Below are 12,011 nucleotides of genomic sequence, written 5' to 3' on the forward strand. Positions count from 1 at the left end.
TACATATAGACAAAATAAAAACAATCATAGCAGCCCTTGATAAAAGAAGTCTAAATTGCCTGGTTAAAAAGTAGTTTTTTTTTTTTAAATCATCCATGGGGTTCACCAAGCACAGGTAAAGAGGCAGAGCATCCCACAGTCTAGGTGCGACAGATTGGAAAGACCGATCACCTCTTATCCTAAAAATGGGTTCGAGGGACCATCAACAAGTTCTTCTCACCAGATCTCAGACTGCAAGCAGAAAAGCATGGCTGATGGGCGTGCTGGTGACACAGTGGTTAGCGGGCATGACCCATGTATGGAGGCCGTAGTCTTTGACACGGTGACCTGGGTTCGAATCCAACCTGTGGTCCTTTGCCACATGTCTGTCTTCCTTTCTCATACCCCCTTTTCTGTCAGCTTCTGTAAAAATAAATGAGCCACTAGTGCTGCAAAAAAAAAGTGAGGATGAATCAAGTTGCAAACATAAGAGGGAGCCTGTCCATGCAGGGCTCTAAAGGTCAGAACCAAAACTTTGAAGTTTCTGCCGTATTCAATGGGAAGCCAATGTAGAGCTTTAGGACAAGGCTTATGTGAGCTTTTCTAGTTGTACGTGTCAACATCATTGCTGCAGAATTTTGCACACAAGTTGCAATTGAGCTAGGCCTTTTTTTTCAGACAAGTCAACAGGCTATTTCAGTAGTCAGAACGTGATGACACTTATGCATGGATGAGTTTTGAGTTTTGCAACGTTAAGCAGTTGAAACAAACAGTATTTTATTAACCCTTTATAGGGCAAGTTATTGATTCTGATCACTTGCATCCCCCTTACAAATGGAGTCCCTCCACCGTCCCTCTGTGAGTTCAAGAACCAAAAGATCTAGATCAGGTATTCAGCAAAAATACTGCTACATGGCTGTATATCTAATTTTTGCATTGGACCAATTAGATGAGCCCTTGAATGATATATTACCTACTGTAAATTAAGTTAAAAAACGAAAAACTAAGCCAAGAAAAAAAAGGTAAAAAGCTAATTGAAAATTTAAAAAGTTCATAAGCCTAGTTAACAATTATATTTAGGTTTATAAACTAAAGAATGTAAGTGCCAGTATCAGCATTAATGCCTCTAAGGTTATGCTGGACCAAAAAATGTGTTTCTTTTACTCAGAGTGTTTTTCATGAATTTCATAATTTTATATTTCAGTTTTATAAAAGCACTTTGTTATTTTTCTTAATATATTCGGGCAAGTTGGCGTTTCTTGTTATTACATTGACATACATTTTTCCCATCAAAATATCCTATTTTTTGAATGTTCGAAGCTAATAAGGTCTTATTTCAACAACATGATTGGCTTGAAATTTGGATTTTCAAAGTATTTCAGAGTGCCCTGTAAAGGGTTCATTGTTTTTTGTGCTGCTCCAGAGACAAATACTACCTGATGGACTTAGAGAAAACAGCCAGCTCCTTTATTCTGATTGGTGTGTTTTGCATGAATGCGGACGCGTTTGCCACATTAGAATCAGCTTTTCATTTTTGCTCAGAGATCATTTGTAAGGATGAGAAAACCAGAGGAGGAGCAGAAAGAAAAGAAGCCCGCCAGCATTATCTGATCTGATATCCAAATCGATCTGATGCTTTATTTAACACATGGTTTCAGTATTTGTGGGTGTGAAGGAACAAAGCATTCCTGCTTTTAACGTCTTATTGAGGCTGGTAATGAGATGTCTTTCCAGACTCTCAACCATTTTCAATCCTTCTCCACATCTTTTGGATTCCACTGTTTTCAACCAGCCATTAACTGGCTGCAGGGGGGAACGCCTGAGATGGACTGTTGGTTATAAACTAAGCTAAGAAAATCTGAAAGGGGGATTTTTTTTATATTTAAAACCCTCTAGAAACACGATGAACAAAATGTTTTAAAGACAGAGAGACCTTTGAGTGAATGGGAGACTATTAGTCGGTGCTGATAGGCATGGTGCAGGAAGAGGAAAGAGTCTAACCCTCTATTTAAAAAGTCCTCTGTTATCAGTATCCCCCCCTCAGTATTATTTAGTAGCTGTATGAATATTCAGCTACATTCCCAATCTGTTTCTGCACACGCTGAGCTCCTAATTCCTCTGTTGCTGGTTCGCTGCTGGCCTTTCCTCTCCTCTTGTTGGCTGATGTCTGTGGGCGGATAGCGCTGCTTCACTGATCCTCAACCCATGAAACACCACTCATCCTGTCTTTCTCCTTGTTTTCATCCGAAAAACTCTCTTGGTGCCACATCTTTGTTTTGCAGCACGCAGCTGCAGGGCAGATAGAACATTTTTGCCTTTAGATTCAAGAGACACAGCAACCTTTTGGGGTTAAACAACAACAATGCTCAACTTTATGTCAGTTCTAGAGGCCATTATCATGGCGAGATTCTAGAACACTTCAGTGCATCAGCATTTTACATTTATAAACATGGCTGATTTGAAAGTAGCTCCTTCATATTATACATATCTTTTGATCTTCCTCACTTTCTGTCACACAGCACTTTTTCTGGAGAAGACCACAGGCTTTTAAAGAGCTGTACCAACAGTAAAAATCTGAAAAGTGAGGAAGACATTTTATTCAGCTCTTTTAAATCTTACACTCCTAAATTAAACTCATGGTCACAGTAAGGGAGATGCAGAGATTCACAGTGGATCTGTTAACAGAACAGTTATTAGTAATGCTGCCAATTCCTTTCAGGAGAGCAGAAATAGGAAAACCAAAGTGAGAAAGACAGCATTTGGAGGACAGAGCAAACATCCCTAACTGATCAAAATCACCACTGCACGACACCCTGAAAACAGCATTCCCATTGTGAAACATGGTAGTGGCAGCATCACGATGTGGGGATTCTGTTCTTCAACAGGGACGGTAATGTTGGTTAGAGTTGATGGAAGAATGGAGCTAAAATCAAGACAATCCTGAGATGAAAAACATGTTGAACTCTAAATCATGTCACAGACTCTGCATCGCACTGATAACACCAAACTAAAACACTGTTTTAAAGTTAAGACTGTTCTTTTCATATAGGGAACAAACTGAATCTGCGTCAACAGAGAAGCTCTCCCTCAACTATGAGGGAGTTTAGTAAAGATAATGGGGCAGAAACACAAACAGCTAGTAGATTTTTACCAGAAGACTTAACTGTTACTTGTTGTTTCTGGTCAGTTAATGCATATAGTGCAAATTCAAAAGTTTCTAACACGTTTTACAAAAAAAAAAAAAGATCCAGTCACCACACAAACAGAGTCAGAGTTATTGAACACTGCTGTTAAGTTCAGTTTGTTGCTGTTGTTTTTTTTACACAGATGATCACATTCAGTCATTAACTAACAGCTTTTTCTCCCCCTGAACAAGAACCTGGCAACAGTCAAACAGTTGACTGCATTGACTTTAACTTTAGAGCAAAAGCTCAAACCGTGAGACAGCGAGGAGGAAAACTCCCCATCAATAGGATGAAACCTTGGACTGGTGCTGCTGGAGTACTACTGGTCTAGAAGTACTTTCTACGCTAAAGAAAATGGAACTACTGATTTAGAGTGATGAGTACTAGTACTGTTCTACTTACATTGCAGTGTCCATATAATCTGTAAAACTCCCTGCATAATTATAATAAAGCTATTTACATGCATGAAACAAGCGGAACACTATGGCGACAGCCGTACTGCTACACTTGTGAAAGTAAAATCTGTTGGGCTCTTTCTGGCATCAAGACAATTATTCTTATTGCCACATTGCCAGACAGGACACTGTTAAAATAAAAATAAAAAAGAGTACTGAATACACATGCAAAAGTATATTTTGTTTTTAGAGGTGAATACATTTTATTATTCTTATCAGGGGGGATTTACCATTAGGCAATACTAGGCAGTTTTCTAGGGCCCCAAGTTCCTGGTCGCCCCATAAAACTCTGTTTACATGTATGGTTAATACAAGTATTCCTTAATATAAATATACTTTCACTAAAATACCAGCAGCAAACCATTTGAAAACAAACGATGCAAAGAGCAGTGTTGCCAACTTAGCACTTTAGTCGCTATATTTAGCCACTTTTCAGACCCCTCTAGCACTTTTATTTCTAAAAAAGCTCCTAGCCACCAAATCTAGCGACTTTTTTCTGCTACTGGAGACTTTGGAGACAACATCTAAAAGCAGCGAACTCTGCTCTCCAGAGCGAGTAGATTGGTAACCCCGCCTCCTGCTCTCCTCTATCTTGTCTGCTGTCATGATTCATGCAGCTATTATTTCATCCAAATGAAAAATGGAGAACAGATAAGCAGATCATGGCTTGTCTACAGTGAAAAGAAGGACTGGGTTATTTACTTTGGCCTTTTTGGAAACACAGGAAGGAGCAATCAGCTAAGTGAGCTTAGTGCTTGGAAAAAATCTTTCATTCCTTTAGAGACAGCATGAAAAGTCAGCTGAGTACAAAACATAGAGAGGAAAACAAGAAGAAAAGGGACAAGAAGAGAGGGACACAACCTAGAACAGATAATGGATGTCTATTCTATTAACATTTCTCTATCTGGAGAATGCGTTTCTTTTATGTGTTGTCTTCTAAATTCAGACGGCCCCCTGCCTGTTTTTGCGTAGGGCCCCAAATTTCTTAAATCCACCCGATTCTTATGCACTACTTTGTGTTGGTCTGTCACATAAAGTGACATGACATAACAACGTAATGCTGAATGCATGGCTGTTTATGGTTCTGATCCGAAAAGAAAAAATATTTAAAGTTAATGTGGCACTTAAGTCTCTTATCCTCATCTGTATTGTATAACACATCAAACTTAAGTGTTTAAACTACATAAAACAACTCCTTCTCTGTTCAAAACATCCAAATGCATGAAAGACAAGAAAATAATATAAAGGAAAAACTTTACAATATCTTTTTTGCTCTAAATGTAATAAATAAAAGTCAGAAGTTTGGGTTTAGAGGTGCAACAGCTGTAACTTTCAAATTAAACCTTTATTTACGACCAAAAAAAGCTACAAATAAAAAATTTAATTGAGTGCATTGTAGTTTATTTCTTATGAAGGAAATGTTAAGGTTTGCATCAAACTGCAGCTCCAGATAGAGACAGAATGAGGAGATAGAAGAAGGGGGAAAAGATGCTGGATGGGGCAAAGAAGGAGGGGTATCTGGGAATTTAATTAAGTCCATGGTCTGGCTCTCTGCAGGCCTGCGGCACACTGCTCTAAAATGCTGATTCAGTACACAGATCCAGCAGTACAGGAGACAGAAGGAGGAGAGAACAAAAAGAGATGCAATGAGGCACTAAGGAGTAGAAGAAAGTGTTGCAATAAAGAGTCACAGACCTTAAAAATAAAAGCAGTGTGTAAATTATCTGTTGAAGGAGACCTAGTTAGAGAGCCGCAGCGTTGAAGCTGTAAACCTTGCTATAAAGTGCATGGCAGGTTTTCTGCAGTCTGTCCCGGACTTCATCAAGCATTGAACATTTTCCAGATGCTTCAGAAAGAGCAGAACTAACTCCAAGCCTGCATCAAAAGAAGACAACACTGACACCTAGAGGTGTAAGCATGACACTGACTGCAGCTGGGGACCACCATCCCACCACAGTCCAGAGGGGGAAGCCTTAAAGCATCTGTTAATAACCAGATCCGCTGATGGAGCTGAAAAACTGCATGTTTGAGACTTAAAGCCATATTGTTTCCCTGTTGGCAGCAGAGTAGAGGGTTAGTCACAGTTTAGAGTCGTCAGTCTGTCATCAGCCTGGAGGACCAAAGCGAGAGCTCATCTATAATGCATCAAACTGTCAGTTAAACCTGAGACAATACAGGAGTGAGATCAATGAAAGGCTGCACTACTTCTTTACTGTTACACAGCAGTTTTATTTCTCCTCACAACAACAGTTTTGACCTATTTTAAACATTATTCAAGTTTTTTTTGAAGGGAACTGTTACTAAACTCCATGGAGATGAAAGAAAAAATGATCAAACTGACCGTTTATTTGCTGTATTAACTGTTTAATACAATAATAGCCTTGATATCAGATCATGTTTCATTGTTGCAGGTAAACTCTGTGTCATCTGAGGTTGGAAACTAAAAGCCTCACCTTGCCTTCCTGCTCCGTTTATTACAGAAGTAAAGGTTTGATTTAATGAGGACAGTTTTTATAAGGAATCACTGCAGTATTTGGGGTCTGGAATAGTTATGGATTTCAGGACAAAGTAATAACTCACATTTTATACTGATGTATAATTAATAAGGATTTATTGCTTACTCTTCCTTTAAAGAGCTTCAGTTTTTGGAGACTTGTTTTCTGTGTGGCTCACTTAAGGCCCAATCACTACATTTCAGTAAGGCTGAGTTCGGGACTTAAGCCCAGTCCCATTTCTCTCACTTGCACACGGTTTTGCACTTTCATATGTAAGGTTAGTGTGTCCCAATAGTTATAAGAGCTAGGGCGAAGTGCCCTCCACATGGGCGTAGGTTTGCATAGGGACCATAGGGACATGTCCCTACCAACATTTTGGACCGACCTACTTGTCCCTACCAACAATTAGATGTGAATAACATGTTTATAATTTACAATACAGCTTTGTTGCAGCAGTAGAGGAGTTCTGGATGGAGGACATTGTCAGACGAAAACATTTTTGATCTAAAATGCAAAATGCTTCTATATATTTTTTACAACTTTGGTATAATTCATGCTGTAAGTGGGTGTTCCTTGAATCTATTGAAGTTTGGTGTCCCTTGAATCTACTATTTTGTTTTGTTTCATGATACAGAGAGAATATTTAAAAGATAAGAGTTGGTTTAAGCTCTGTTTACCTCTGCACAATTCTATATCCTCAAAAGAAATAATAGGATAAATCCACATATAACAGACATATTTAGACTATATTTTGTTAAATAGGCACAGATTTATCTTCTGTCTTAGTTGCTGGTAATTTCAAATGCAAACCTTTTCAAAGAGGAAAAAAGTCCTAATTCCACATTAATCAGAGCCAGTGATGCTTCAAACATTGATAAACAGCATCTAGTGTGTGTAACGCTTATAAAATTTGTATTAATGTTGCAAGAAATGTTGCTTTTCTCTTTAAACAAAATGCACCCTGATTTTCACGTCAAGCATACAAAAACGACAATGCATATTTTTGCATAGGACCAATGACATCGGACCAATAGTGTCTCTACCAAAGTTAATATCAAACCTGCGCCCTTGGTCCTCCAACCCTTAAAATGATCCATTCAGACCGATTGAGGTCGGGAGCTGACTTGGAACAGAGTGGCCTCCCAGAACTCATTTAGTGAAAGGAAAAATGCTGTCCGGCTGTTGAAAAGAACTGTTTAGATGCAAGTATATTTTTACAATTAACCACGCATTTAAAAAAATATATTTTGGGATATCTTAGACGTAAATGCAACTATTTCTTGTAATAAACAAATCTACCAAGAGTTTTTATTTTTAAGGTAAAGTAGGAGGATTCTGACCACGGTGGGGTTGATTGGAGGTTGGATGTTGGGGCTCCGCAGGGTCAGTGGGATCTAATTCACGGTTGATCCGATTGAGGGACACCGTTTTTTTCACTAGGCCGTTACAGCGAGTTGATTTCCTGTCCTGTGTGGGATCATTGCTCCGTTTCTGACCCAGTTTGAGTCAATCCTCAGCTGTCAAACTCGTCTCACACTGGAACGCCCTGAGGAGGTTATGTTCGGCTCATCATTGGAGGACTAGTTACTGTAGATCCTGAGGCTGTTTGAGATTCAAGATCTACTCTAAACATTTGACTGATAGTTGATTATCAATGTTCTGCCGAGGAGTCATGGGGCCACTCAGACACAAATAAAGGTTCCATGAAGATCTGAGCAGGGTTTGGTTTGGGGCCTCTAATATACCTCACTTGATTGAACAAGTGTTTTCACATTTCTTTAGCTGTTACAGAAATATTTCCTTAAGAGTTTTCAGTTGGAAAAAACAGGACTCCCACAAAAATATGATTTCAACCCTGAAAATTTGAGGAACCAGTGGCAGACAGTGGGAAGCGCAGCCTTTAGTCAATCCTACTGGCTTCTATCTGGTATTTAGGCTTTAATAAAGAGGCTCAAGTAGTGAAGAAGTCGAGTTTATTGTTGTGTCAGAGGAAACTGCAGAATAAAGACTTTTATTCACAACAGTTTACATAGTGCATGGTTTGATGGCCGTTTATCTATCGGCTCTTATTTTTTGCCTGCATAAATCAGATGCAATTGTCAGCTGTATTTATATTTTCTGTGTGGGGCCCCTGGCCAGCAGGGGGCCCTAAGTTGACAATGTCTCCTAATACCTGAGCATACTGTTACACATGATTAGAAAAATATCTTCGCTTTGGCTTAAAATGACTTTTAACGGAGTATCAGCAGCTAAAAACAAACACCGGCCTAAAACTGACTGAAAACATGTCGGATGTGATCAAGCAGTCGAGGTTAAGGGACCAGAATGAGTCCAGGGTGTCAGCCATGTCCGTTCGCCTGGCTCTGTGTGTGCGGGCTGAGATTAGGTTGAGCTTCGTCTTTTGGGAAGAAGCCCCAAGTGGTGAGCAGGGTGAGACGCTGGGCAGGGGGGGTGGAGAAGTACTCCTTCTGTCTCTCTGAGTAGATCTGCTCAGAGGGGATGATGTCTCTGTAGCTCCAGTCCTGGAGACAAAACCAGGAAAATGTCATCATAAAATAATCTGAGCAGAGAGCAAATCTAACAGATTACATCATATACATCATCTCAGTCAGGGATTATAAACTTTTTCAATTCTTATTCACCCTTAAAGCTTAAAAACTTTACATTCTTTCAAAAAGAGGTTATGTTTAAATATAAAAACTTATCTTGAATTAAAGACTAGGACTGCAACTAACAATTCATTTGCAAATCAATTAATCTGTCGATTCCTTTTTCAATAAATTGATAAATAATCGAATAGCCAAAGGTTCCTTAAAGAAGACTTTTTACAAAATTAAACCCGGTGAAACTAAAACTTTTCCACTTGAGGAATTCTGGATAGAGAGTATTGACAGAGAACAAAGTTTATCTTAAATGCAAAATGTTTATATATACTTTTGTAATAATTTCTGCTCTAAGTGGGTCGCTCTGCCAGCTAAAGACATGTTTTATAGTCTCTACACAGTTAACAATTAATCGATTACTAAATTAGTTGACGATTATTTCAATAATCGGTTAATCTGATTGTTTCAGCTCTATTAAAGACTTTATTCTCAGCTTCTGAAGCACAAAGGAGCTAAAATTGTTCCAGAAAGTTCTTAAATCTCTTACATGTCTGCTGTTTCCCTTGTTTGTCTAAAAGTTGAGTGGTTTACCTGCCAGTGGAAGTTGAACGCCTCCAGCAGCTTGATCCTGTCCTCTCTGGAAGGAACGCAGTCTGGAGGAGCGGGCTGCACCAGCTCAGAGCCAACCGTCACTCCTTCAAACACCAGCAGGGCTCTTATAGCGAACCAGCCCCCCAACCTCGGATGGATGCACACTCCAAACATCTTCTGCTGAGCAAACAGGTTTAATGAAAGCCAGTTGGAGGAACAGCTACGATAAATGATCCAGTGGAGAAACCAATGAGTTTGGACCAACAAACAGCCTTACTTTTCCAGCCCAGGGCTGGTCTGTGACGACAGACTGTTGGTAGTAGAACGCAGCTCCAGATACGTGTGCAGCAGTCTGGGCTAAGAACTTTGGCTTCCTGCTGGGCAGCAGCTCGTAGTCGTACCTCACATCCACCTTCAGCTCTGGAGAAGTCTGAGGGAGAGAGAGAGACGTTTAAGTCTACCAAGTGGACCAGATCTAACAAGAGCGAACAGACATGATGGAACATCTTAAACCAAACATTCATCCCACATCGACCCTACAGACTCAAACCCAGAAAGGAAAGGTCATCTTTAACACACAGAAGACAACCTTTCAGATAACAGCTCAGAGAACTGGAAGGGGAAAGTTCTGCTTTCCTAAAAGGAATGAAAAAGGACAAGTTAAAACATTAACGCAACAATATTCTGACTTGTGCCACAACTTCTCTGCACATCCTTGAGATCCCATGAGAGCTACAGCAGGTCCCATTCCACCAGGGCTGCAACAAACGTTTATTTTGCAAATCGATTCATCTGTCAATTAGTTTTCAATTAATAACTCAGATAGCAAAAGGTTCCTTAAAGATTTTTTATGAAATTAAACCAGGCGAAACTAAAACTTTTCCATTTGAGGAGTTCTGGATAGAGCAGATTGACAGCGGAAATGTTTTTTTTTTAAAATCATAAATGCAAAAGGTTTCCTCATTTTTTTTTTTTTTTTACACAATCTTGGTATAATTGCTGCTCTAAGTGGGTCGCTCTGTCAGCCAAAGACACGCTTTAGAGTCTCTACACTGCAGTAACGATGAATCAATTGCCGAATGAGTTGACGACTATTTCAATAACCACGTTAATTGTTTTGACCCTACATTCCACACACAATCAGCATGGAGCTATGAGACTTTCATCTGTATATAGAGCTAAATGTATTCACACCCCTAAAACTTAAGCAGTTTTGCCTAATTTTAACCATAAACTTTACTGTATTTTACTGGAATTTTAGGCAAAGACATAAACAAATGCATATCTGTTCATCAGATTATGACGGATTGTTTTAAATGATGTGAAAAGAGAACATTCATAGCCAGCCTCTTTCAGTTTGATACCAGTAAATAAAATCCAGAGCAACCAACTGCCTTCAGAAGCAGCTAATCAGTTTTAATTTAATTTCAGAATATAATCCAGCTGTTGTTTGAAGGCCTGAGAGGTTTGATAGAGAATATTAATGAACACAACATCTCTACTACTGTTTGCTCACCTGTGTGCTAAATGTTAAACTCACCTGACTTATATGAAACTATAATATTCAATAGAAATTATTTACTTTTGAATAAAAAAAGGATCAAATTAGGACAGTTTAAAACATGTAAATAAATATAAATATCAGGTAAAAGGCTTTGGTGATGTTTAAAACAGGCCTAGATTATAAGAAAACATCCCAAGTTTAGAACATTTAAGCTCAGTTTAATCCAACATCAAACTGGTAACAAGTAGGAGGAACTGTCAGTAGAACATCTACAAGTTCTACACTTTACAGATTTGGTATATTTGGAGGAGGAGAAGAAAAAAAGCAGCAAGAAGTTTTACTTTCATGGCACCACAGCCCATGTGAGAGACGGTGCTCTGTTCCAGGGCTGGGCAATTTCTATACACCTGCAATTTAACATAAAGCTACGTTTAAATGGCGGATGCACTCAGTTTAGGTCACATTACACTTAACAAGAGTTAAGTGTAACCCTCTGACCCTTCAGGTGGCGGTAATATGCTTAAAGTGGAATTGCTGCTAAACAGAAGGAAAGAAAGAGTTGCTGCTAGTATGCAGAACCATGTGTGAAAGAAGTAAGAATGTTTGCATACAAAGGTAAGTCCTGTGACAACAAACCATGGACAATTAAGCTTTGAATGGCATGAAAACAATGAAAACCCAAAGTGAAACATCTAAATGCTCAGGAGAATTTAAATAAAATTACAAAAGTGATTGAAAAATAAAAAAAATACAATTTTAATTTTTCACAAACATTGTTTAGAGGACACTTCATTTCAAATATGTGAGCTACTTAAAAAAAAATGTATGCATGACGGAAAACTAACACTACACACCAGCCTGAACAGATCACCCCAACAGGGGAAGCATGGTAATGGCTGCATCATGCTGTAGAAATGCTTTTGTTCCAAGCTATTTTTTTGTGATAACGCAAACTCGTAAAGGTTCAAGGAGAGTGAATAATTTCACAAGTCAACAGCGCTTGTGCTGAATTAGCTGCTCAAACCACAAAGACACGACTCACTACCAGCCTGTGAGCCTTACAGCTGGATTTACATTAGATTCCTGTTTCTGTAATAACCTGTAACACTATCTAAAATTATATAATAAACATATGACCATATCTGTAAGTGACTATCATCCAAAAATTAGTCACAGAGAGGAGAGCAGGGATCTGTTCA

General features: G+C 38.9%; 1 protein-coding gene across 4 annotated transcripts in view; it reads right to left on the reverse strand.

Moving 5' to 3' along the window:
- Positions 1 to 7,556: 7,556 nt before the first annotated feature.
- Positions 7,557 to 12,011, reverse strand: part of mmachc (methylmalonic aciduria (cobalamin deficiency) cblC type, with homocystinuria) — a 6,586-nt gene continuing 2,131 nt past the window's right edge. For 2 of the 4 annotated variants that reach the window (XM_015392981.1, XM_015392978.1), the window contains exons 3-5: positions 9,586 to 9,738; positions 9,309 to 9,485; positions 7,557 to 8,636 (exon numbers count right to left, since the gene is read on the reverse strand). In XM_015392981.1, the coding sequence (XP_015248467.1) occupies positions 8,454 to 8,636; positions 9,309 to 9,485; positions 9,586 to 9,738 (513 nt within the window). In that variant the 3' untranslated portion in view covers positions 7,557 to 8,453. Of the gene's footprint in view, positions 8,637 to 9,308; positions 9,489 to 9,585; positions 9,739 to 12,011 lie in introns of all 4 variants that reach the window. The other 2 variants (XM_015392980.1, XM_015392977.1) reach the window with 1 other exon arrangement.

This window comes from Cyprinodon variegatus, unplaced genomic scaffold, assembly GCF_000732505.1.
Source record: "Cyprinodon variegatus isolate N-32 unplaced genomic scaffold, C_variegatus-1.0 Scaffold618, whole genome shotgun sequence".
Lineage (NCBI taxonomy): Eukaryota > Metazoa > Chordata > Actinopteri > Cyprinodontiformes > Cyprinodontidae > Cyprinodon > Cyprinodon variegatus.